Source organism: Corvus brachyrhynchos, unplaced genomic scaffold (assembly GCF_000691975.1).
Source record: "Corvus brachyrhynchos isolate BGI_N302 unplaced genomic scaffold, ASM69197v1 scaffold4, whole genome shotgun sequence".
In the NCBI taxonomy this organism is placed as follows: Eukaryota; Metazoa; Chordata; class Aves; order Passeriformes; family Corvidae; genus Corvus; species Corvus brachyrhynchos.
In genome coordinates this window covers 8,003,976-8,030,497 of record NW_008237878.1, presented here as the reverse complement: position 1 = coordinate 8,030,497, position 26,522 = coordinate 8,003,976, and the positions used below count along the sequence as shown (strand labels likewise).

Below are 26,522 nucleotides of genomic sequence, written 5' to 3'. Positions count from 1 at the left end.
TCTCCCCCTGCCTGTGCCCCTCTGCTCTCACCTGCCTTCCCTGCACTAAAAATACCAAGGGAGGGGGCAGAGGCTGCACCAGGCCGGGTGCTGAGCCCTGTGGGGCAGCATGTGGGGGACAAGGGGTTTGCAACCCCTTAAAGGGCAACAAGAACACACAGTACGGAGAGGAGGGACTAAAAGAGGGGGAGAAGCAGACTCTGTACAAAACTCTGCTAGTAAAGGAAAGGGAGGGAAGAAAAGAGGATAGATGGGCCAGGAGCCAGCTTTCTGTCTGGGAAGAACTGTGAAATTCATTTAAGTTATTTTGGTAAATTAGGAACACTGGCTTCTGCCTCGTACTGGTGGACAAGTGACCAACAGTGACAACAGTGTACCTTCAGCAACCCTAACCCACAGTGAGAGACCACAGCCAGAACTGCCACACACCATGTGCCCCCAGTGCCAGCCCAACACGAGTGTCTGTGGAGGGAGGCTGCCTCCTCCCGTGGTCAGGGATGGTATTTGAGCTCTGGAAACTGCAGAGGGATGCAGGTGGAATGTGGCACAAGGTTATCTTGAAGAAACACAGCCTAGGGAGGAGGGAAAAGCCTTGCTCCTCGCACAGCTTCCAGGTCCTCCTGGTGCTTAAGAGTACACAGTTTCCACTGAGGAAGAAAAAGAGGCAAATACATTCTGGGTAATGGCATCATCATGCAATACAAGCATGACACACAGGTTGTATATTAAAATTTATTGAATTATTGTGTAAGAATTCTCTTTATTAAAATCATTTGGACTCTAAACTGATTATTTACAGACAAAACCTCTTATATCACCAATAGATTCCTACATCTCAGAACAGTATCTACAAACAGTTATTACACTATGTAACAAAATTCAATTTTTTTCCAAGCTTTTTATATTAATTATTAATTCCATCTTGAGAAAGACAGTACCTTGGGTGCTCTGAGCAGAACCTAAGGTGTGGCAGGGCTTTATTGCAGGTCAGACCATACCGTAACAGACAGAGAGACACCAAGTCACAAGGCTGGGAGAGGGCACAGTCACCAGGACAGAGGACCAGGAAAAAGACTACAAGAGCAAATGCCGTGGGTGTTCTGGAAACCAAAATAATCATCCCCACAAGAAAGGCACAAAAAAAAAAAAAAAAGCAGCAGCATCTTGCTGCAACCAGGGCACACCCTGAAAAATAAACAGCATTTCACCGAGGCAGCAGCATCCAAGAACCCTCTATTTTCATTTAAAAAAATCAGCCATCATTTCTACCACAAAAAAAAGCTTTCAGGTACAGCCTAAATTTGCCACCAGACAGAGGAAAGCAAGAGCTCTCACATCTACATCACGTGGGCGCCAGCTGTGCTTCATCGTGCCAACCGGAGAGACATTCAAATACACTAACGGAGATTTATTGTAATACTGATCAGTTCTCAGCCTTTCACCCAGACCACGGCAGAAGCAAGTCCCTCCCTCTGTCAGCAGCACTAAATAAAGCTGAGTGCCTGCCACTCGGGAACAGCAGAGTCCTGGGAGTCCCACCGGAGCAGTGACATCCCCTCGCTGTGCCTGTGTCCCACAGGAGGGGACCAGCCGCGGTGGCAGGGCTCTCTCTGCTGGTGCCCTCAGAACTTGCTATCTGCAAGCAAACAGGAACATCCAGACAGGATTCTCTGTCCTTGACAAGGAACATCCGGCTGGTCATGGAATCAGGCAGAGACTGGAAAAAACTTGCAAGGATCGCGAGGAATAAATAAATAAGTTTTCCCTGCAATAGGGAATTTCATAATAAAACCTGTTTTGTGCAAATTTAAATGCAACAGAACCCTGTCATAGAAACGGACTTTGCCACAGAAGAGGGGCACGGACAGAGAGAAGAGGGGCCATGCCTAAACACCCAAGTTGATCCCAGTGAGGGCCTTCAGTGCGTGTCCACGGGAGGAGGACGCTGGTATCTACAACACCGAGGACAGACGGATGGGAGGAGTTGGGCCCTACCAGCTTTCCACCCTCACTGCACTGGCACTGGGCAGTGTGTCCAGTCCAGCCATGCAAGGACAAGCAGATGATGTTAAGTAAGTCAATCACCCATGTTTAACTCTATTTGTAAGTCTTAATTATTGCTCTAATAAAAGCAGACTTTTACAGATACACTCAGAGAAAGCAGATAATTTCCAACATCCAGGAACACTACTGGGAAGCAAGGAGGATGTGGGTACCAGGGGGAGGTGGAATGAGAATTAAGCCTCAAGCCACCCTGTTCTGGGAAAGTGCAGAGATAATTCTGCAAAAATAGGGGCAGACACTGCCAGTCTGCAGAGCCAGAAATCCAGCAGAGATTCTGTGGCTTCTGGCAGACACTCAGCACGTTGGAGAGGCCACAAACTAGGCCTTGTTTCCTAGGGCAGAAAGTCCATCCACCAACACACAACAGGACAACACTACTCCACTACTACACCTGCTTCAAACCAAGGAATCTCCTCCCGCTGTCCCTAAAGGAATGGGCTTTACTAACACGCATTGTATTGGCTTTTTCCATCTAGCAGTCCTTTCCTCCACCCAGCTTTTTGTGGGGACCAATTTAATCAGATTTAGTCAAGACAAAGGTTTCAGAGATGCTAAGTTCCCCTAAGTTTTGTGGAAATGGGTGGTCAGGCAGGAGTGTGACCCTAACTGGTCCTCACCTAAAGAAAGGCACAAACTCTGCAGCCCTATTTTTGCTTGGCAGCAGCCAGCTGGCCACCCTGCTGCTCCATACAGCAGGATAGGAGCAGAAGGTGGCATAGGCATGTTGCTCATACTCTGGGCACACCACATACCTGGGGATACTGCTATACTGCTGGAGGGGGGGTCACAGGACAGCCAGCTTTGTAGGAAGAGAGGCCAGCATTAGCCTGTTGTTACATTGCTTCAAGAACAATTTTGCAACTGCAGAGCTCTCACACAAAGCCACAGGGCTGATGGAGCAGGCCTGGAATTACTTCTGTATGCAATGTAAAGAGAGGTAGGGACATTATCCTGCTCTGTTCTAGCTCTGCTACCTCCTGGCCCACACAATCACCACCTCAGAGTAGTGACAGAAGAGTTAGACCTGTCTACCTGCCCCAGGCACACAGATAGCAGCGAGGGAAAAGGGAATGAGTGGGCACCCTTATAAATTGGCTCCTAGAAGGGCAGAGGACTATTCACAAAGTGGAGGATCTAAGGAGGGAGCAGTGAGGAGCTGCCCAGTGACAGCTGCCAACTAACTGTGCTTGTGCCTGCTCCAGCCTCTCCTCCATGCACAAATCATTCCTTTTTGCAGGACACCTGACCCTCCTTGGGAACATTGTGGTTGTGCTTCACAGCTCCTTTGAGTTCACAGCTCACCAAATAACCCTTCTATGTGCCACAACAGGAGAGTGTGAGCAGTGGAGCTGAGAGTTAGGTGTAAGGCAAGCCTAAGAGAAGAGCACACAGAGAACCTGGGACTGAGCTGCGGGGAAAGGCGAGCTGCTGGTACGACAATGGAGACACCTACGAGTTATCCCTGCAGACAAAGCAGTGGAGAAAACCGCTCCAGTGCTGACAGACGTTTGTCAGTAGAAGTGCACAGAGATACTTCTCCAAGAAAAGCTTTGTCTCAAAGCCACAAATTTAAACATTCTCCTTTAGCATTTAAATACATTAACTTTCTCAGGGTATTTACAAGTCCAGTTCAGAGCAGCAGAACAGCTGGATACTGGAGAAAGGGGGAGTGGCACAAGGCGTTTGTTGTGCTTTTCCAAAGAGCAGGGCAACATCTGACCACAAGGAACCAGGAAGACAGATCCGAGCTGGGTCAGTGGAGACTGAAGTGAGCCAGGCAGCAACTCTCACACACTGAATTTGTCCTGAGGGAAAGGGTGAGGGGGTGCTGTTCATTTACAGCAGGCCCCATGACAAGCACCCATGCTGGTGAGCACATTCCAGCCAAGCAGGTGCCACACATGAGCTGTCAGAGACCAGAGCACTGGGGAGCAAGAGACCTTCACCATCGGATACTCTCCTTTCTACATCCAGCATCTGGGACCAGCAGGGACATTGCTGCAAGGAGTTTCTCAGGAGTGCTTGCTAGCTGGGGACAGAGGTTAGCACAGCGGTCAACCCAGGAAAAGCTTCATGATCCTCAAGGAAGTGAGTGGTTGCAGCAGGCAGTGTCCCAGCACTGGAAAGGGCATCCGTGTAAGGCTGAGGACTCCACAGACACAGTGCTTGGTGTTGTCACCTGGCTCTTCAATAACATGGTTTGGAAACTTGGCACATTCACAATAACATCTGTAGGAAGGACCTGTGCGGCCCCTCAGCCGTCTGCCAGGGAAAAACCAAAGTTTGTCCTTTATTTTTTTGTTTCATTTTGCTTTTAAAAAGAAAAAAAAAACCTGTAAAAAAATATTCTCTGAGATGCAAGGACGCTTGTACTTTGTACTGCCTTGGCCATCCCCTTGCTCATGTCACCTGCAGGTTCCTTGGAGAGTCTGGTTCCAATGGCAGCAGGACACCCTGTTTATCAACTAGGATGAGCACTGTCCCTGTTCAGCCAGGGGAGAGCAGTCAGTCTGTGCCTGTCACAAATCTGTGACTTTATTCTCCACAGCTGCTGCAATCTGTTGCAGTCTATATCCGAGCTGCATCTTCTGTGCTGTTGGGTCTTCTTCCAAGGCAGTAATGATCTGCAACAAGACAGAGCTCACTGGCAGCCTTTCTCCAGCACACGACACCCAACCAGCTCAACTCCACGCATCATGGAGAACCTCAAGCTGGAATTCAGCGTGCTCTAGTCTAGAGTGGGTATGTAGTAATAATCTCAAATTAACCACAAAAGAAGTATTCTAGATTCATTGTAGTAACTTACAGACTTCAGAGGGCAAAAAGAATGCTAAACTTCTCACCTGGAAATTAAGTCTTTAGAAAATTAATCTGAACTAAATGCATGTCTTTAAGTAAATTATTTGGATGTTGGAGTAAAAATGAAGAAGCATAGATGAAATCCCAACAGCCTTCAAGTTAGAGATAAGTTCTTTTTGCTGATCTCCTCCCTTGCTCTTTGGTAAGAATAAAGCAAACTCATGACATGAGTGATGCATGCCAATGAAACAAGACACAGTGTTGGAACAGTCTGGCTGCTCTTAATTGTTAATTTCAGCATTTCTTTTGTTTGGGTGGTAGAAGGAGAAAGGCATGTTCATACCTGCTGGAAACACACACTCACCTGGTCATAGTACTTATTGATGTATTTGTACAATTCATGTAGAGCCACCAGGGAATTGAGGTCACCTGAGTAATTCTGTTTGTAAGAGATGAAATTAGACAAAACCGTGAGACACCTAGCAATTGTCCTGTCAAATTCTGTGTCCTCACAACTCATTAGGAAAGCAACAGGAAAGAGAATTCACCAACAATTCCTAGCAAAGGAAAAATCACATGTATTTCTTGCCCTCAATCCTTGACTAACCCCTCTTCTCTCCAGTGCTGCCTGGGCAGACCCTCACTCTCCCTGTGGTGCAGAGCAGCCACTGGGCACAGTCAGTGTGTCTGAGCAGAACTGCACACTCAGCTGGAATATCTCATCTTTGCATTAATAACTCTCTCCTGGATACACAGGTGAGAGGCCAGGTGACTTCTGAAATACTTTTATTTACCCGTGATAGCTCAGCCAGGGCAGAGTTCATCTCCTGGTCGCTAGCAGAGATGGTCTGACGAATGTCTGAGTAGTACCTAGACAGGGGTACACAGGCAATTAGTGCATGGTCCCTCCTCCTCACTGCTGAAACCACAAGTCCTCACATCCATCACTTACCTTTCCACCATCTGTTTGTAGCGAGGAATGTCCCGGGCATAAAGCAGCTTATTGATTGGAGAGTCCTTGAACATCCAAAACCAGAACTGGTTATGAGAAGCTCCTTTACTGTGCTTTGGACTAACCTCAGCAGGTAACGCAATCACTGCTATTTTCTGCCATTTATTCAGGATCGGGAATTTTTTGTCCTCTGCATGAAGAGGCACTTCAAATAGCAGGCTCTCTTCTGGTAATGCAGTCTGAGGTACCCTGTGATGTGCTGATGAAAGGACCCCTGGGATCCCTAGTCCAGCTTTCTCCTTGGAGCTGGGTGATCACCACTATGAAATCACACTGGCTATGGCTTTGCACAGCTGCTGTTTGACGTGCTCCAGAGATCCACCCATCCCATCTCTGGTGACCTGTGCAGGACTGTTCCACCCTCAGCACAGGGTGAGTAGTGATAGTGGAAAGTCTTTCTAATGGCCAACCTGAATGTCCCAAGTTGCATCCTGTAACTCCCACTGTCTGCCACAGCCAACTAAAGTTTAGCTCTGTCCCCCAAGTAGCTGCAAGCTGTAAATAAAGAGCACTCCTCAACAACTTCCTGTTGCTAAACAAAATCTGGTCCTCCCTCCTCTCTTCCCAGGACTCCCCATTACTCTCCAGTTGCACATGGAAGCCAGGGGGAGCCTGGCCGGCTGTCCCCATGGTGCTATGTAAACACTATTGCCTTCCTAAGGCAGCACTGCTCAACTCTCTGCGCCAACCATGCTCCCTTCTCCCTCTGTACTCACCCGCCCTAACTTATGGTCAGCTATTGTGCAGGAGTCCATGAAGGTCTGCGCAATGACCAGCAGCACAGCGTCCACATTATCCGACGTCTGCACATCAAAAACGAACTGAGGGTTCTTGATGATGTTGATCCAGAACCGCAGGGGGAGGCTGTAGAGAGGACAGAAGTGCAACAGGGCATCAGCAAAGGTAGCAGCTACAGTGCTGAAAGATATTCTACATGGTACTGCATCTCTCTGCTTTGCCCTCCCAGCAAAACCAGCTCTTCACCCTATGGTCTGCTGCCCTGCACTTGCATTTTGCTCCTCCTCAGTAGGCAGAAGTGGCTGTCACTTTACAAGCTCTAAGCAAGTCAGCAGTGCCTCCTCCAGGGCCCTCAGGAACACTCTACCTGTTTGTCTTCCAGATATGGATGGTCTCAGGGTCTGTGATCCCATAGTGTATGGCCTGCTCATCCAACAGGTCAAAGAAGTATTTGACTGCCAGAGGGACAGGGCGGTTGGTACTGAGGATCACCTGGAACAAGTCATCCACAAACTTCTGCAGAGTACCCTGTGGATAATCAAGCAGGACAGAGTCAGCACAGTAAGAGGAGAGTAGAGAGCCCAGGCCTCACAGATAAAAGGTCACCCTCTTCTGCTCAGTGACAGCCACTCCCCCATCCAAGGGTACTCGACCCCCACTGAAGGGAGCAGCAGGTAAGGAGAAAGGAAGCCCCTGTGGTTTGTGGAACAGCGGCCAGGGAGAAGCTCAAAGCAAAGCAAAAATGTAGAGGAGACTCAAACGTACTCAAAGCCACTGCAGGTAAAGGGTATTGCTTCATCTTCACACACACCCCTGCAATCTGCCAGGGGATGTGAAGGAAGACAAGATCCCAAGCACAACACAATCTGTGTGCTTCTTCTCACCTTCATTGAGAGCAGGCGTGTCAGATAGATCTCTGGGATTGCCTTGGCCCGCTCCCGATCTCTTAAGCTCCCACGCCGATGCTTGGGAAGCTCTGGCTCTTCTGTTGGTTTTACCAGGTGCCAAAGTTTGATCCCACCTTCATCTGCATCCTCCAGCATTGGTGTTTCTAAACCAAGCAATTGTTTACAGACAAGTGTTGGTTCTCTCACAGTAGACCTTGGCCAGGTGAGCCCCAAAGAAGCAAGATTTCCCAGTATAACAGAAACACAAATGGGAAGGAATCTCTGGAGGCCTCTAAGCAGCCTTCTTCATAGTACAGCCATCGCCAGCAGTACAGCAGGTTGCCTTTGTCCAACCAAAACCTTCAAGGTCTTGGAAACTTCCCCAGACAGCGATCCCCCACCACCCCAGTGGTCTGTTTCAGGGTTGAACCACGCTTTTGCTGAAGAAGTTTTGGTCCATATCCAATTTGAATCTCTTAAGCCACAGCCTGTGGCTATTGTCCCTCATGCCACAGGAGTATCCATGGAGTTGTTCGCTCTGCCAGACAGTAAGGAAACTGCCTGGCATCCCATCACTCCCCTCAGGCCGTGCTCAGCACCTGAGGGTATTAAGATTTCTGCAAGTTGCAGACTGCACTCAGCCCTAGAGTCAGACAACTGTGCTTGTTCTGCATTTTCACACCCAGCCCAGCTTTCCTCTGCTCCCACACTTTTGCTTTTCTCTGGCCTTACTTGACCAAGCTTTCACATTTCCTGACAATCCTGAGGGTCCAAAGCATGTGTCAGCCTTCTATATCAGCACAAAGCTGGGGCTATGGCAAGAGACTTGTCCCACTAACTGGCCAGTAATTTTATGAGAACAAGACATCAAACTCACTTTCTCCTGGGATGTAATCCTGATTTTCCCTGTGGATGTGCTTGGTCAGGCGTGGGACCAGTGCTACTGTTGCTCCATCAGGCACCTGCAGACAAGCAAAACAACAGTCGAAACAAATGGCATGTTTCTCATCAGCACAATAGGCAAGTGCTCATAGACCAAAACAGGCTGTACCATCACTAGAAATAGAGACAGAAACAGGGATTTTGAGGCACCAACACCATCTTTCCTGAGGGTGAGAAAATCTTGTCTGTACCAATTAAAAAAGAGATGTACAAAGTACAATGAAGATAATACTCAGGGACTGAGGTAATTTACATCTAGAAAATGTTGCAGCAAGGTACTGACATATTGGTGCAAGATGTGACATATTGGTGCAAGGTAATTTTAAAAAATCCCTCTTTCCATTCTTAGAAGGTACTTTGCAAGCTCAGTGCGTCATCACCTGCTAACTGATCTGGCCTGGAACAGGGACAGATCCAGCACATCACCTTCACTGCAGTATGAACTTGTGCCTATCCTTGCAAGCCCTACACATGTCCACATCTCAGGTATGGGATAAGGACAGGGCTGTGCTTGCTGAAGTCAGACTGTGGCGACAGCACTGACTTAATTTGAGTATGCTCTGCAAGAAAGGTCCAACCTTTTGACAGTGGTCCACCAGGAGCCAGAGCCACAAACAGAGCATGACAATGTGTAGAAGGATGAGAGGAGAGACAAGGCAATGGCAGACTGAGTTCTGACCTTGTAATGCTGAAGAGTGTTCAGACGTTTCCAAGTTCCTTGAACAACAGACGTCACATCCTCATCGGACAATATCAGATGACCTGCCAGCCCTGATCGCCACTCTACAGCCATTGAAACACAGAAAATTCAAGGATTAACTGCTAATTTGAGGCCTCATCTGCTTCAGCCTGGCTGACCTCGTTACACACCCCCTGGTCCTCATCAACTTTTACCTGTGCTATTTCACAGACAGTATAACCTGAGCAAGTGCCTGTAATGATGCTGAGTCCTGCAGTAACAGGACAGACTCCTCTGAGCACAGGGACAGGTGGCCTCATGGCCTCCCAGGTTCCACCTGTTGTGTTTCTACAAATTCTGTTATATTGTGACTCTTCAAGCAGGTGGTTCAAACCACAAATATGCACCCATGGTTCTTATCAGCTACTATTTCCTCAGTACCTTCTCATCTGTAAATGTCACCACTATTCATCAACAGCTAAAGAATTCAGAAGATGGAAAACTGAGTGTTTTCTCTCCCAATGTAAGTTCTATCATTAATTAACTGCCATGGGCAAGATCTTCCCTGACATATATTGTTGAGAGGCTGCCATTGACTTCACTGCCAGGAAGCCCCAGTCTCTGCCCACAGCATCTTTGCACTCCACTCAAATCCCCCTCCCCTCCTACACATTTTCCATACTTTCCATATCCCCTTACCCAAGTCATTGCTGTGGTCTGACTCTGGCAAAGAACACCATGAAATGAAAGAGGCTGAACCCAACTGTTTTTTTCCCACCCCTGCCTCTTTCTGTTACAGCCTCTCCCCTGCTGTGTCCAGCCAGCATACGAGACCCTTGGTCAGTGATTCTGCACACTCAGCAGAGAATGACAAATGTTACACGTGCCAGGGTGCTGTGCACAGACAGAAAACCACCATTCCTTCACTTCCTCACTGAGTTTTGTCACCAAAGAGCTCTGCTCACCGAGGTCCAGGGTGTCTGGGTCTGGCCGGTGACAGTATGGCGTCCCTTTATAGATCTGATCTAGGATTTTCTCCTTCACCTGCGTTATGGTGTCACAGTCCAGCACTTTCGCAGAAATCCCTTGAGAGTCTTCTGCCCCTCCTGCACCAACTCCTGCTTGTGTCAAAGCATTTAAGGTCTGGGGAAGAAAAGGTCACAGTTGCTCAGCTGATAAGATTACATCTGACATATTTACACCTTTGATGGCTGGCATTCGGGCAAGTTAACAGCTAGTCCTTTCACTGGGACATTCAGAAAAGAAAACATCACAGATGTTAAACACCTCAGTCTTGCTTCTTAGCCTTGTGTCAAGAGCTGGAAGCCAGTTCAACAGCACTGGGGGGGAGCTTCGATGTGCCATCAGCACAGCACACACCAGATGACTGTGGTGAAGGCTCCTATCAGCCTGGGGCAAAAGCGCCTGATTTAGCAGAGCTCTTCATCATCTATGGACTTGTGCTGCTGGAACAAACCTGGCTCCCAGGAGACAGTGGCAGAATGCTGCACTTGTGCCTTGGTTATGGGAGTGGAGACATTCAGCCCTGTCGTACCAGAGAGGACAGAAGATTTGGTGCTTACCAGAGTGCGGTACTCCAGGTCCTCTCTCAGAAGGCGGTTGTCATTCAGGGTATATTTGGCTTTCCCTGTCACCCAGTCAACCGGCCCTTTGTCCACCTGGTGCTTGATTCCTCGAAACAGCATGTAAAGGGGCTCCCCGACAGAATCCTGGCATGGAAAAGGAGGACAGAAATTCAGCTTGCTCCTCCCAGCAGAACCCCAGGCTTGGGAACACGGATATCAAGCAGGACTGAGGATACCCCAGCTAAGCCACATTAGGCAAGGACAGAGCCTGTGCCAACAGCTCCTGCTCCATGCACAGGAAAAGTGCACCATCCAGCTACCAGGGAGATGCACATGACCAAGGCATTGTTCTGCCTCTGTGTCACTAATCTGAGAGACTCCTTGAGCCTCACCAGCCCTCCAGAAAAGGAATTAGACCAGCACCTGTCCTTCCACACACAGATCAGCCTGTGGCCTGTGTGTTTCAAGATAAAGGAGCTACACTGAGGCCTCAATGACCTGGTGACACATCCTGGAAACAACGAGTGGTATTAATGCTGATTTAAGCATCCCTGTTCCCAGTGAACAGCCCAGCTCTCATTCCTCACCCTGAGGAATACAGGGTGACCCTGGCACTACGTCAGCTACGAGTGAGGCACAAAGCAAAGCTGTGCCTGTCTCCCCTCTTTTGGCCCCTCTACACCACAACAGGATGAAGAGCTCACCCTCACAAACGTGTACAGGCAGATGGACATCCAGTTGGTTAACAGCTTCTCTACCACAGTTTCTGTCCTGAAAGAGAGCATCAGATTGTCACAGGAATGTGGTGCAGAACAGGGGGAGATTTGGAGGTAAAGATCACTCCCTTTGAGAGAAAAGCAGACTAAATCATGATACAGAATGGAGAAGAAAAAAAAAGCCTTTTGAGACCAGCAAGGTTAATGCTTTTGACACCACTTACTGGAAGCACTTGTCAGCCTGAAGGAGGCACCAAATTACAGAATTGGAGAGACAAGAAGCAGGGAACAGTGGAAAGCCTCTGGTAGGTCTCAGACAAGGGAAATATGTTCAGATCAGAAGGATGGACCAGATAGGAGGCTATTGGGGATCTAAACATGGGAGATATCTCAGTTTAGCTTCCAAACATGGCATGGCTGCGAACCCAGGGACCTCTAAATAGCAAAGTGGGATTAGAAGACTTGGCAGAGCCTTTCAGAGCTTGCCAGCCAGGCAGAAAGGCTCTGTCCCCTCAGGTAGCTGCCAGTAGGACCATGGCTGGCTCACTCACCTCCGCAACATCAGCTTGGGGTTCTTGGCCACATACTGCTCCACAAGGTCGTTCAGGAGTGTTTTGAGGATGTCAGTGAAGTACTCCAGCTTCCCATGGAGTGACACTGTGAGCAGTGATGCCACATAGGCCCGGTCTCTTGGAGAGAAAGTGCGCTGGATCTCCAGAGTGTGGATGAACTGGTGGGGAGAGAGATAAGCCAGTGTGTGAATCTGCTGAAAACAAAGCAGTCACAGCTTCTGGCTCTTGGAAGAAGTGGTGCAGGCAACTATTAAGGAATGAACCTTAACAGACACTGCCCACTTCCTGCTGCCACTGCCATGGCTCTGGCCCCCACAGCAGGCTGCCAGCAGAGAGAGGGACATTACCTTGGTGAGGAAGAGCTTGCTGTTGAGGAGGTTGGAGAGCTGGACCAAGCCCTGCTCCACTGTTTGCCGCCGGCACTCAGGGATGTCAAGGTCCCTTTGCAGTGGTGACTCACGGTGGCCCGGAAAGAAAATACGTTCTGCATACGACTTGTAGTCCAGGAAGGGGATCCCTGTGCCCACAAGGTCACTTGTGAGGTCCATCATCTCAGTCATCAGGTCTGAGGGAAAAGAAAATGCCCATAAGGATGACACAACTGACATGATCTCAACTGACGGTCCTGAGCATGAGATAAGTGGAGGAACCAGGGCCAGCACCATGAGACTGAGAAAGAGGAAGGATGTTTCTTCTCAGGAAGAGGCATATTGGGGTCTCATTGCTTGAACATTTAAAACTAGAATAGGCAGCAGGAGAAACAGCATGAGGAAAGTTCCAATCAGGAGCTGGTTTCCAATTTTATAAAGAGGAAGCCGCTATTCAGCACACATCTGTGGTTACAGGCATTACCTACAGCAAAACCAGAGTATTAGAGACCTGCTCCTCACTCCTTCACACATTAGCTGGGGACTACAGTCTCAGTCACCTGCACAGTTTCAGAGCCCCAGGTCTACTACAGCTGTAAAGAGCTGAAGTACAAGGTTTGAAAGCCCAGAACATGGGCTGCAATTCAACTGGCCCTACACAAAGACTGGGCTAGTAGCTGTCCCTGAGATCCCTCCAAGTGTTCTGTCTTGACTTTAGCTCTTCATCTGAGTCTGGAGGATGAAGTGGAGAATGAGAGAGGTCTGTATAGATCACTGTGCTCTGAATTGAGAATTAAAAAGGGAAGAATTTGTCTCTCTGTTTCTAAGCACTGGCACAGGATAAATTATTGCCTGCTCTGAGCTATGCAGACAAGTACAGAGGAATGGGAAAAGAGGTAGGGATGAGGGTTTCTCCAAGCTTCCCTGAAGCTGCAAGAACCCAGGAGCTCAGTGACTGACCTGTGAATTCCTTTTTGCATCTGTCCCGAACACTCGTTTCCAGATTTTCCAGCTGGATTTGAACTTTCTTGTAATCCCTCAGAGCCTGTTTGCTCTTCCTCCTACAATGAGAAGCAAAATTGTTCCTGGTGGCACTAGCCCAGGGACTGTCGTTGCCAACTGTTGTGTTGCTGCCAAAGACTCCAGGGCAGTTGGTGTTGAGGCGACTTCTACAGAGCAGAATCTTTGCAGGATACCAAACAGTGTTCCATAAACTAGATGTGTCTCTTGAAGCACCCATTAGATTCTGAATGAACCACAGTGCAGGCTATGACTAGTAGTGCAACATGCCTCCCACATCCAGCACCGCCAGGGGCTCAGAATTTGGCACAAAATAAAGAAAACTGTAACCTTGTTTAGGCCCAAGATGTACACGCTTGGTCACATCCACTGAAAAACACTGTGAGGAACTTAAAGGCCTCATACAATGCCAGAACTTTTTACCTGTATATGAAGACGATGACCAGAACAATCAGTGCCACGAAGGATGCACCAACACCCAAACCAATCTGTGCCTCCAGAGGGAAAGTGAGCTGGCTTTCGGTGTCATACTGCACTCGGCCCAGGAGGAAGTTCAGGTTTCCCATCTGAACCTGTAAGAAGAAAGTATTTGTCGTGATGATTCCATTCCTCTGTGCAGGAATGAAATACAAAGCCACAGGGCTTCTCCAGAATGGGCACAGGGAGCACACAGTTCCCCAGAAGAGCTGTCCCACAGCACAATGAACACAGCTATACTGTTTACTTTCACGCAACTTTAGCCTTTAAGAGTAGAAGTTGAGAACAAGACCAGTTCCTTGCCACCCCCATCACCTCCCCCATCCCTCAGCAGGGCTTATACCTTTCCTAACTTCACATCCCACTCCCACTTCTTGCACATGCTTCAAGAAATGACAGGATTTCTGGCAGTGCTGCTGATTACCCACCGTGAACTCTGGGAGCAGGTCCGTGCCCTCCCGCTTGGTGCGGTGCCGCGGAGCCGGCTGCTCCGAGGGGGGCTCACAGTAGAGGTGATTCCTTGTTAGTGTCTTCACCACACAGATTCCTTCCCCAATCATAGCCATAACTTCATCCTTGGAAATAGCCAGATCTAGATTTTCCCCCTGAAATAGATTTGGACAGCACATGAGATCAGGGAAAAAACAACTATGTATTGCCATGACTTCAGAGAAGATAGAGGAGGTGAATACCACGGGATGAAAGCAGCCTTTTTTCTTCTCTGATTAGGTTCACATCTGCAGGAGCTAATTTTGTAAGCTAAAAAATTCAGTTGCATATGATTTAGATTTAGTTTAGGACCTGTAGCACACTGCATAAGTACAGTTATAAATAGCCTGTCCTCTTAAGGCTCTTCAGCCAAAGCACAGCTAAGCTCAGCTCTTCACTCTGTATATTTAAAAAGGTAGTCTTGTGTCAGTTAACCTGCACACTCAGGTGAGTCAATCAGTGCCTTTCAAAGGTGTAACATATCTGTGCTATCTCCCTTATCTGCTTTAATTTTGGGGGATTAAGAATTTTTCTTTTTTTTAATAAAACCATGCTGACTGATGTTAATTACATTTTTATGCTTTAATGCTTTCTAAGCCCAGAACACTGTCAGGGTATCCCAACAGGCTGGCAGATCAACCTCCTTGTCTTTTAAAGTTCTCTTCCAGTCTTCTCAAACTGCCCTACATCTCCAAAATGCATTCAATCCCAATGACAGTGGTCTAGACATTTCTAGGCTCTTACATCCTCACAGTTTTTACTCATATGTAAAAGGAGAGCATGTGGAGAACCTGCACCTACAGCAACAGCCATTACTTTCTTTAAGAGTACCAGACTGAAAAGTACCTTTCCATACAAAAGAAATACCTCAGAGATTTTTTTTCTTGCATGTACTGTAAAAATATGAGCCACTGTGCTCTTCTGTATCATCTTTAATGAGTGATTTTCCTGCCTTCACTTAGTAACAGGGCTTCCCTAATGGCAGGATTCGTTTACTCCTAAGTTACTTCTAGAGGAAACTGAAGTAGTTATGAGAGAGTCAGCAGCTGAGAATAGGAGATAGGGATAATGTAGTACTAATATCTCACATACAAATAGTTTATTTGGATCAAAAAAACCCCCCAAAACAAACCACAAAACTTTCCAGAAGCCCTATGAAGCCCCTAACAATGTTTTATGGATTTAAGAGGCTTTTGTGATGCACTCTTTTCCCTCCTCGTATGTACCATTTCTCACAGGCCAAAGCAGATGTGCTGTGACAGGTCAAATGCTTTAAAAACCTTGGATACTGCATGACAACAATTTAAAACTTCATACAAGGAACATTAATTCCAGCTGGTTTTTGTCTTACCTCCACAGAGATGACACTTCCTGGCTTGTGACGATATGGTTTGGCAGGGTCCTCAGCATTCAATGGTTTTAAGATGGGATTGACTTCATAAGAGAAGGGCATGGGATGCAGTGAGTTGAAATCAAAGCTCAGATTATCCAGAATAAATTCCAGCTTGATACGGACACTCCTCAACAGCAGGTTAATGGCTGGAGTTTTGCATAGGATCAGGTAGGAAGAGTTAACAAGACATGGTTCTTCAAACTAAGTGAAAAAGGCAAAAAAAAAGTGTCAGTAATGGAACACCAAAGCTTCTCCTGCAGCTTGGCAATACTTCCCACCCTGAGCAATCTGGGGCCAGTCTGCATTCTTCTCGCCTGGAGAAATGCCAGAAGAACTCTGCTTAACTGTAGAGGGGAAAAATCCAAAATCTGAGGAATTCCCCATGTTCCTCTAAAGGAAAGCTTTCATAGCACCGGTTTTTTTGGAAGGTCTCAGCAGTGGGAATCAGCTCTGACATTCCCCTGGCAGCAAATTCTGGAGAGAGACCAGCTTTAGCTTTCCCTGTTCTGAGAGAATAGGACCAAATACCTTCAATGCAAGGCTGGTTTCCCAGTCTGAATGCTTCTGTGAAAGTGTTCCCATGCCTGGCTGGGTATTTTTTATACATTTGGTGAAAGTATTACAGTCTTTTTTTTTTTTTATGCCTTATAGCCACAAATCTTTCCTAAGAACATTGATAAAACCAGCTGTTATTGATGCATGTGCATCAGGAGTACATTTATGTACAGGAAGCCCTTCATCATTTGCACTAATAATGCAAATCCTTCTTGTAGCTGGGCTGCCAAACCACCCTCTACCTCTGCAAATTCTGCTGCATGCTCTGTGACCTTCGTGACCACACCAATACCTCTGTAACGATCCATCTCAGCAGACTGGCAGCAGGAGAGTAGAAAATGGTAGTGGCACTGGTAATTTCACTGCCTGGTTTTGTATCTCAGAGTGAAAGAGATCCCAGGAACTGTAGGGATGGACTGAAATATGCAAAAGGAAGAATCTGAAGCACAGACACATTGAGCCACACAAGCTCTCTGGCTCAGATGTAGATTCCTTTATCTCCACACTACTGCCTTGCTATTTTTGTCCCACATCACAATTCTGCACATCTGTAGGCAGAGGCAGACCTAGCCCGTGGAAATGTTTGTCAAAGTGCTTAACCTCTCAGTCTGGCAGAGAACACTTCCATGGGCCAAGGCTGTTGGTACAATCCAAGCAGATAACAGCAAGTGGTGGGAGGAAAAAAGCCCTAGGGTCAGAAAGTCCACCTCTTCAGAGGTGGAACATCAACCCTTGTGCACCCACATCCCCATTGAGTGCTGTGCTACCTGGTGGATGCTGCACAGAGAATCCTCAGGACACTCAGAGTCTGGGATGATCCTGCGCCATCGCCCCACTCCTCGGCGCCGGCGTTCAGATGGAGAAACTGTAACTCGGATCTTTGGTTTCTGTACAACATCCAAGTTGTATCCATGAACTCTGAGCACTCTCCCTCCACTGAAAGACAAAAGTAGCTGATCTGACCCACCTGTTATTCACTAGCTCCATTTTGTCCATGCTCCCATCCTTCTGTTTATGCTCATTCTTACAAACACAGCTTTACCCCAAAGTGCCACTCAGAGAGATACCATTGGTGCTGCAGCCCCAGAACACTGCCCCAGGGAACGGACACTCATTCTTTCTACCTGAGGAAGCTTTTAGGTGGCTCTGCAAAAGTGATGTTGGGATCCAGAGTATATCTGAAGAGGGATCCTTCCAATCTCCGCTCTTGGTCCCCATATTTGATGGTGACTGGGAGTTCTGTGGACACATTGCTGGGACTCGTCTGGCATGCCAGCTGATCCTCTGTCATCTCAGAGAGGCTTGGAGAGACAAGGAAGAGCAAGGGATTAACACAGTCCCTGCAGAGACAGATTTTATACTACTGTGCCTTTGTCTTTGCAGAGAGTCTGCAAACCTCTTCTGCTATTTTCCTGAATCTCATGCTGAAAGCTCTTGTGCCTTATCTCTGCAAGCAATAATTGCTGGGCAGCTGTTAGGAGCAGCACATGGACAAAAAGCAGGTACAGTCTCTGTCCAGAAGGGACTGGATACATGCTACCAAGGCATGTGCACCTTCTCACCACCAGTGAGGTGAGGCAGGTGTATGTGTCCCAGGGTGCAAGAGAACAGGCAGCTCTTGGGATTAGGCTGCAGGAGCCAACTGCAGCTCCCCACCAGCAAAAGCAGAGTGTCAGGATGGGTTACAGTCCTGTCAAGGGACAAGCAGAACAGAGGTGTGCAGCACTGCTCACATCCAGGGAAGGCGGGCTGGAATCTAAGATGGTTGGGGTTGTTGCCATGACCCTCAAGGGGAAGATCCCCTCGAACACAGAGGAAAGCAGAGCTCCCGCCGCTCCAGGCAGCATCACACCCTGGGATGCTCTGGGAAGGACTCAGGACAGTGCACAGCCAGCACATTGGCAAGTTCTGATCTTACATTTGACAAGGGAGGTCTCCAAGCAGGACACTGATCTCGTTAGGATGCCCAGTCAGCAGCTTTGAGCCCAGAAGGGTGAGGCAAGTTCCTCCTGCTTTGGGGCCCTGAGTCGGAACAATGGATTTCAGCTCTGGATTCTAGAAGAGGGAGGGGGGGAAAAAAAAAGGAAAAAAGAAAAGGGAAGTGAGTGACAAGGAACTCAAAAGACAAGACAAGGGAAGAAAACAGCAGAATGTGTTCAGTGTCCTCCAGTGCCCTGAAAATAGAAGATCCAAATCATAGGCAGGCCTCAGTTATGCTCCAGCAGCTACTTTACAGGGCAGAGGAGGGATCAGTCACACCAGCAAGGAATCGGGAACCTTTCCACAGACTGCCAAAGGCATATGGATGCTGCAAACAGCAGAGCTGTGAGCCTCATACACAAACCTGAGGATTAACAGTCCAAAGGGATTGTTAGATCAGTAACTGGATTAGTAACTTAGGTTAGAAAAAACAAGGTAGCAAATAAATTGTCTGTTTGCCTCGCAGATGAGGAGATTAACAGCAGGGAGCCCTAAGAATTTGTGTTGAGACCTGTGCTGTAACAAAAAAAACTTAGTACCACTGAGGAGCTGCAGCAAAATTTAAAGAAACCAGGCAGAGTGACACAAGTAAGTCACTGCTGACAAAAAAAAAGCAAGATCCATGAAGTGAGAAGGAGGAGGGAGACTACAGGATAAAAAGCAAACATGTACACCATTACTAGTCTCTAAATAGCATGCTGGTGATAGCCAAGAGAAAAGGAACAAGCATAATGTAGTATATAAAATGGTCCTATCAAGCCAAAAATGGAAGAGCTTAAGACTTTTCAGGATCTTTTGCCCCTTCCTATGGGAAAGGGAGACATGCAACTAGATACATAATTTGTAAATTGCACAGAAAGGAAGAAAAAGGAGCAATTGTATTTAAAAGTTACTTAAATACTATCCCATAGTTGCTGGGTTTAAGATACCAAAAAGTTATCAGAAACATGTTTAAAAGTGACAGGAAACATTTCTCCACACAATGCATGGGAATTTTGGACTTGCTGCCACCAGCTGCTGAAGTTCAGAAGATAAAAGCATAGTCAAACAAGCAATTTGCATATTAACAAAAGGAAAGTCAGAAGTCTCAGTAAGATGTTAAGCCATCAATAAAAAAAATCTTCAAATTGGAAATATAGAGGAAAAATACAGGGTATCTTTAAGTATTTAGCAGTTACCATTGTCAAAAAAGAAATAAAATCACTAGTCTACAGGATCTTTAGTATTACCCAGTACAGCTGTTCTTATAATCTAAAGGGGGGTGAGGGAGGAACAAAACAAAACAAAACAAAACAAAACAAAACAAAACAAATCCCACCACACAATATAAGCAGCAGAAACATCGGATAAAAATACCAGCAACAAGTGCCTGGTAGAGTCCTATAAGTTCATGCAATAAACAGCCATTTAGCAGAGATACTGGGAAAACAGGGGAGGTATTAAAGTTGTGTTACCTGGTAGGTGAAAACATGCCCAGAAACTCCACGACCTCCTCCAGGCACTTCCACCACGATATGTCCAAACCTCTCTGTCCAGCTCCCGCCAGTGACGCACACGATGCTGCAGGACAATCCAAGAACAGAATCACTCCAGGGGAGAGCAGGGGAGCTTTATCCACCACACCATGTCCTAAAAACGTTTAGCAACCACAGCTCCCTTCTTCCAGCCTTATCTCGTCATGCTCAGAATACACAACCAAACACTGAGAAACACCTCTAAAAAAGCTGGGTTAGGTGCAGCAGGAAAAAGCAGGGACCAGTTCCAAACAGGCCCATCCTATCTAAGATTATTTTTTCTGGGACAGACAAGAGGAAGCCCACTGTGTCAGAGACGAACAGAGTCCAGGAACTCTTCTATTGTCCAGAGATTATCAAAATCAGTCACGTTTGGAGGGACCTCAGGCCAGCAGTGGTCAATCCACACATTAGTGCTGTGTCTGATGCAGAAGACTCAAGACCTGGGTTTAGCTGTCACTGGTCTTCAGCCAGTGGCCTCTGCAACCAGCCAGATCCCCTGATCTGCACCAACCATTCTTCCCAGCCCTTTTTCCAGACGTAATTTGATATGGGAGATGCTGACAAGGTGAAAAGTCAAACTGTACTTAAAACAGAGCAGCAAGGAATCCCATGTTACAGCACTGATTTGCTAACAGAAAACCTACTCTGCAGGAGACTTCCCAGCCTTCCTGCATAGCAGAAGATTAATTTTGTCTGAGCCTTGCTCAGAAGCAGGTTCCAGGTTCACAGCTATATCCCCTCAACTAAAGAGGCTCAGGAATTTGAACTTAGGCAGTGCAGTCCAAGCCAAGACCCTGTGATGCCAGGTGATTTACAGATACAGAACACAGACAGTGCTAACCCCAGAAAGATTATGCTCTAATTCTGGAATGAAAACAGAAAGCAGATGGAGTCAGACAAACAAATCGCACAGACAGGACAACACTGCTCAACACAGCAGGCCATTCCCAGCAGGATCTTACCTGGCTCCTAGAGGGAAAGGTGCTACAACTACTGCTACCATGGAATGGAAAAACATGTTTGTGATAGCTCCGATAGGAGGTTACTCACAATTGCTCTCCTCTTCTCCTGCAGGTTGTTTGGCTCCTCTTCCTCCCTTGTCCAAAGCTCCCACCCACCTGCCCTGCCACAGGCCAACTACACAAATGTCCCTTTCTCCTTGCTTCCTAACTATCTCCCATTCATACCTCTTAACTCCTAACTACTGCTTTGTTATTTTGTTCTGCCCTGGCCAGACACACCAGCTGCATAATTCTCTATCACTGAGATGAGCTGGATTCAGCAGAACAGGTCTTTCTGCTTATCATCCTTCTCCTTGCCACTGCTTTTACAAGCACTGTGTGACCTGTCAGGCACTCCTGGCCATCAGAAGAGTGGCACTGGGCCCACCAGGACACCCTCATCTGTCCCTCGCTGAGAGGATCTTTTGAGTTTGTTCCTGGAGGGAAATCTCGCTAGCAAGTGAAGACTGACAGTCTAGGGGGTGTGCCTCCAACCAAGTGTTCCCATGCTCACCCTGTGTTAACATGGTCAGGCTATTTCCCTATCAGTGACACTTGCACAAGCCATGTCCTTTGCTTTATTGAAATCTCCCTGTGGCTGAGAGAGACGCCCATGAAACTGCTGGGCTCTGAGCCCTCAACTCCCTGACCTCACTGTGGGCTCTGTGGGGGCAGTGTGGCTGGAATATGGCATCACTGTTTGGCTGTAGCCTTGTACACAACCTTATCTCTCTAGGGTCACTGCCTGAGCCAACTGCTCACACAGTGACCTTACTCAGGGGAATGGGCAGGGCTCAACACCTACAGCAAAGGCAAAGACATCTCAGGCTGGGTCAGCAGCCAAGGGAAAAGCCAGCACCTGCCTCTGGGAGGAGGTTTCACAGATACTCTACCTGCTAGAGATCTCATACTCTTGAGCATCTACGGCACAGGGAATTCCTGCAACAGTGACAGTTTCTGCAATGTCTTGATGTTTCTGCCCGAGGTTTGAGCCAGTGATGGTGATTCTAGTGCCACCTTCCACTGGTCCAGACAGGGGGTACACCTGCAAAGACACCCGCGCATGTGTAAATGTCACAGTACCTCAGACCTCCACAGTCTGGTGACTGATCTACAGCACAGGGCCCTTCAACTGCCCCCGTGCAAACTCTGCCTGCTCAGGTCACTGCTGTTGACTCCTTTTACTGGCTTGGACTAGTCCCAGGATGCAGCCTCATCAGAAGAAAGGCCATAAAGAACACCACAGTTGGAGCCTTCTTTCCCATACCTCGCTGTTGCCAGCAGTCCCCACCCAGAGGTGATAATCCACTTAGAAGGCAGATTGCCCTGCTCTGCCTTCCCATCAACATGCTGACCACTCCACAGGGCATTTCTGCTGAAGAGTGGGAATGCACAAGCCAATACATGTTACTAGTATTGAAGCAGCAAGCACCATTCCCCCTCAGCATCAGGACAACAATGAATTGCATGCTGCACAAACGTCAAAGCTCTGTCCCTGAGCAGCATCCAAGGTAAACTAAGACAAGATGCAGCACATGGATGTTGTGTGCCACTGAAGGGAGGACAAGCTGACAGCAAAAGGGACACATGGCTACAGACACTTGTCATGTGGCAGTTAGCAAGAAACATTTAAAATAAACAGACAAAAATAATTAATTCCAGTAACCCGTCATGCCTTTCCCATTGTTGCTGGGCTGTTATCATTAGGTTTTACCTCCTTTGCCCCAGGCTTAGTTGGGCCAACCTGTTTCAGGGTCTGGCTCAGGACAGTTGGAAGATCCATCCTGTGGACCCTTTCCCAGCTCCTGAATTATTCTGGTGTGCCAGTTTCAGCTGAGATACAAATGAATTGTTCCCCCCTGTTCTCTACCAGCAAACAGTCCAGCACAACAGTCTAGAATCCTCACAACACAGAGGGACCCCCACTGAACTTCCTCTTCAGAAGGTCAATAAATTACTGAGCTGCACTGTTTGCACTCTGAGTTCATAGCCCTTTGATTTCCAGTGCAGAACAGAGCCCTCCTTGCCCTGTGTGCAGTACACCAGTGAGCAAATTACTCACAGAGTGAATGAGAGGTGCTGGACACAAGTCTTCAATTTCTTCCTTGCAAGAGCCCCTGAAGATACAACTGGGGTTGTCACCTCCACACCACACACAGTTGTACTTTGAGTCAGCTGTTTGGCAGCGGCTACAATCAGTGTGTCCCACAGAGCAGTTGTAAAAAGTCACTGCAAAGGAGAAAAATTCAGAGGTATCTGCAAGCATCCCCATGGGGCACAGCATAACCCAGCAACCCGGCGTCTTTTACAGACCCCACTCCTCCTCCTGCCTCTGTGAAAAGCGTCAGAAGCGAAGCTCTGTTTTCCTTAGTTTTCCCATGATAGGACTACCACAGGTACAAAAAGCCTCATTTGAGGATTTCTCAATTCCCTTCCACCTCATCTGCTGTGTTTTTACTGGGAAGGTGTTGCACTCCTACCATGAAGATCTGCAGCACTGTCCACTCGAAGGTGTCGTCGCCTCTGTACAAACACCACAGCGTTGAATTCGAGTTGAGGTGCTGTGTAACTGTACTGCAAAGACAAAGATCATCAAGCGGAATTAACAAAGGCAAAAACAAACCAGCTGAATAGGCAAGAAGCATCAGCATCCATACTGAATAGTGCATGACACATACAGCCTACACGGAGCTTCCATGCATGTAGGCAAGGCAGTGTTAGTTGGGGCAGTGGCAGCACATGCTTGTCCTCACCAGTTCACAGTCACAATTCGGCTCTAGAAAGAGTGGCAGGTTTTGGTTCACTAAGATGAACACTGAAAACCAAGTGTGTGCTCACAACAATACTTGTCTAACTTCCTAATTGCATTCCTAAGTGGCCAATTCCTATCTGCAAGCCACCTGCTCAGAAAGCTGCTCAAGCTGGCATTTATGTAATTTCAGTAGAGCTGAAGAGGTAGGATCACAATTGGTCTTCAGGGCTCATGTGCACAAGAGTCTGTGTTGTTCTTCTCCCTTAACTATATGAGTTTGTGAACTAAAAATAACATCTCTGCTTGCAAATCTTGCCTTAAGTAAAATTCGCACATCATCCAGAAGTGTACATGTCTGTTTTAATTTTCCCTGATAATCTTACAATCCACAGGCTTGCTTCTATCTCCAAGGACAAAATCAGTACTAACAGCATTTTTCTTCTCACAAAAGAACAATCATCACAGAAGTCATGATGCAGAGAATGACAAACAACAGTGCCTCAAGCTAAAGCAGGAGTGGCACCGTGCTGGCCAGTTCAGAGACAGCACCATCCTCTGCTACAGCCAGTGCAACAACAGGTCATGTGGCTCAGACTGCACACTCTTCCTGAGGTTGAAGGTACCAGTACTGGCAAATAGCAGCATCACATCTGAAGGCCCCAGAGTGCTAAATATTCTACAAATACTTTTGCAAAATATGCTCTTTTCTCCACAGCTTGCCTTCCATCCTACTCTTTTACTGAGCAAAACCAGCACCTGTGTGAACTGTGAAATGGCACAGTAATCCCAGCACTCACCTGGTTCATCTGGCAGGTGATATAACAGAGGGACTTGTTTGTTTCTTCTCCTTCCACATAAGCTTCCATCACCACTGTCCTCCCCTCCAAGTTCAAGACACACTCATAGTCCCACTGCTGGTCCTGCAGGAGGAGACACATGGCACCATTTCTCAGTGACACAGAGCTTTGGGCTGCACAAGTGTCCTCCTGCCTCTCCAGTTCAGCATCTTTCAGCAAGCCACCAAGCCAGCGGTGTGCTCCTCTCATTCCCCTCATTATGCCAACTCTATGCTATATTCAAGGGCTCTCTATGCTGTGACTGCCTCCATGTATGAAAGACAAACCAACACAAAACACCTAGAAGGGAGCGTGTGTGTCACTGTGTGGAGAACTTAGCACAGAAGGAGAAATTAAAAAAAGCCCAGTGGGATTGTGAAGTTACGCCAGTACAATCCCTGTGAAACACTAGCTTGGAGATGAAGAGTAGAGTACACAGATTAGGGCAGAGCGTGTCAAAAACATTAAGTGTATATTTCTCCTCCCTATCTCTTTCCTGTAAACCTTCCACTTAGAATTGCTTAGATACTTCCTGTAAAAAAGCTAGATATGCATCTCTCTGGAACCACCTCTGCTCCTCTGAGCAGTGCAGTTTGTCAGGTGTAATGTATAAAGTAACAATTAGACTGTGGGCTGCATGTTCCAAGTTGTTTTTTTGTCAAAGGTTACTAAATCATCCTCTGTCTTGAGAAGCAAAGAGAATTTTTATCGGAGGCACACCCAAGAAACAGCTGTCAAGGGTGGTTTTCCCCACTGCAGAAGTTTCAGGTATGGCAGGAATAGCCACATGTTAATGAGCATGCCAGAACGGAAAGGGAACAGATGACTTGTCTTTAGTTTATGGAGACACAAACAGGATGGATTCAGCAGAAAGTTATTCCAAGAACTACCACCTGCAGTGCAGCACAGGTGCAATTTAATCCAAATACATGCAGATCTTCTCCAGCAGGCTGGCGCACACATGTACCCTCCCTTTCTCCTACACACCAATACATCCAGCTATGGAATTCTTTATGCACAGAAATAGGTTATTCCTCTAGGAGAAACCCAGGCAGAGTCACAACTGTATCTTACACATATTTTTAGTAGTCCAGTGGCCAGGTTGCCCAAACAGTGCCCTGTACTAATGCAATTTCTTGATGGTGATGGCATTGAGTTGACTACCTGATAGAGGTGGAAGTTCTTTCCCAGCAGGGTTATCTTCCTCGCCACATTGACTGGAAACAGCGAAGATCCCTGGATTCCTTGCACGCAAGGACATGCATTTGGACCCCAGCTAGGCTCTTCACTCTGAAAAGAAAACACAGGACACAACCTCTCCTGTGTGCTGAAATACTAAACTGGCAATCTGTGAGAAAACTTCAGAGAGTTACAGCCTTAGACCGTGAATTACAAAAGCCCAGTAACTTACCTCCTCCCAAAACTCAGGGGCATCATACTGATAATCGAGGTCAGGGTGAAGGATCCTGGGAAAGTCAGGGACATCCCTCTCTGAAGAATCACCATCACCCGACAGAAGAGTAGAAGCAGAGAAAAGAGATGTGTCATTCTCAGCCTGCAGCAAATCCATCCAGTCCTCTGTGTCCTGGAGCTCTGTGCCTTCCTCCAGCAGCCACTGTGGGGGAGCTGATGTTGGGAGCTCTGAAACAGGGAATTCAGTTCCTGGCAATCCAGGAGAGTCATCAGATGCAACAGGGCTCCCTGGCACCTGGCTGGGGGTCTGGGGAGATGGGATGGCAGATGTCAGTGCCTCTGTGGTAGGAAAAGGACTTGGAGGCCATTTGAAACTTGTGACATGAGGAGAAGGTGTTACTGCTGCCACTGCAGACATGTGCAGAGGGCTATCCCCGAGGGTGGTGAGTGGGTCTGTGTGCTGGGGCTCCTGGGCTGCGGCTGGCCCTTCAGTGGGCAAGGCTGTGTGATCCACATTTTTAGATGGACTGGAGAGGACAGACGCAGCAGAAGTTGTCTCTGGCACAGTGACAGCAGGTTTGTCTGCTGGCGGTGGCAGAGGGGATTCTGTGGCAGCCTGGAGAGAGGCGGCTTCGGTGGAGAGGGTCAGGTAGGTGTAGCTTAGAGTCTGCGCAGGCTCCGTCGTCGTCTCCGAGGCTGCGGAGGGCGTGACGTGGATGGGCTCTG

The 26,522-nt window shown here is 47.6% G+C and overlaps 1 protein-coding gene across 4 annotated transcripts in view; it reads right to left on the bottom strand.

Annotated features, from left to right (window-relative positions):
• Positions 1 to 718: 718 nt before the first annotated feature.
• The window catches only part of PLXNB1 (plexin B1), a 61,111-nt gene continuing 35,307 nt past the window's right edge, over positions 719 to 26,522 (bottom strand). For all 4 annotated transcript variants that reach the window (XM_017732551.1, XM_017732550.1, XM_017732552.1 and 1 more), the window contains 28 exons: positions 25,795 to 26,522; positions 25,548 to 25,673; positions 24,345 to 24,467; positions 23,276 to 23,369; positions 22,858 to 23,024; positions 21,689 to 21,840; positions 19,732 to 19,837; positions 18,216 to 18,352; positions 17,422 to 17,598; positions 17,065 to 17,233; positions 15,701 to 15,943; positions 14,289 to 14,465; positions 13,807 to 13,955; positions 13,324 to 13,424; positions 12,343 to 12,560; positions 11,975 to 12,153; positions 11,412 to 11,478; positions 10,705 to 10,851; positions 10,087 to 10,264; positions 9,122 to 9,225; positions 8,378 to 8,462; positions 7,498 to 7,664; positions 6,981 to 7,141; positions 6,592 to 6,739; positions 5,816 to 5,880; positions 5,658 to 5,733; positions 5,228 to 5,302; positions 719 to 4,688 (listed from right to left, as the gene is read on the bottom strand). In XM_017732551.1, the coding sequence (XP_017588040.1) occupies positions 4,584 to 4,688; positions 5,228 to 5,302; positions 5,658 to 5,733; positions 5,816 to 5,880; positions 6,592 to 6,739; positions 6,981 to 7,141; positions 7,498 to 7,664; positions 8,378 to 8,462; positions 9,122 to 9,225; positions 10,087 to 10,264; positions 10,705 to 10,851; positions 11,412 to 11,478; positions 11,975 to 12,153; positions 12,343 to 12,560; positions 13,324 to 13,424; positions 13,807 to 13,955; positions 14,289 to 14,465; positions 15,701 to 15,943; positions 17,065 to 17,233; positions 17,422 to 17,598; positions 18,216 to 18,352; positions 19,732 to 19,837; positions 21,689 to 21,840; positions 22,858 to 23,024; positions 23,276 to 23,369; positions 24,345 to 24,467; positions 25,548 to 25,673; positions 25,795 to 26,522 (4,424 nt within the window). In that variant the 3' untranslated portion in view covers positions 719 to 4,583. The remainder of the gene's footprint in view (positions 4,689 to 5,227; positions 5,303 to 5,657; positions 5,734 to 5,815; positions 5,881 to 6,591; positions 6,740 to 6,980; positions 7,142 to 7,497; positions 7,665 to 8,377; positions 8,463 to 9,121; positions 9,226 to 10,086; positions 10,265 to 10,704; positions 10,852 to 11,411; positions 11,479 to 11,974; positions 12,154 to 12,342; positions 12,561 to 13,323; positions 13,425 to 13,806; positions 13,956 to 14,288; positions 14,466 to 15,700; positions 15,944 to 17,064; positions 17,234 to 17,421; positions 17,599 to 18,215; positions 18,353 to 19,731; positions 19,838 to 21,688; positions 21,841 to 22,857; positions 23,025 to 23,275; positions 23,370 to 24,344; positions 24,468 to 25,547; positions 25,674 to 25,794) is intronic.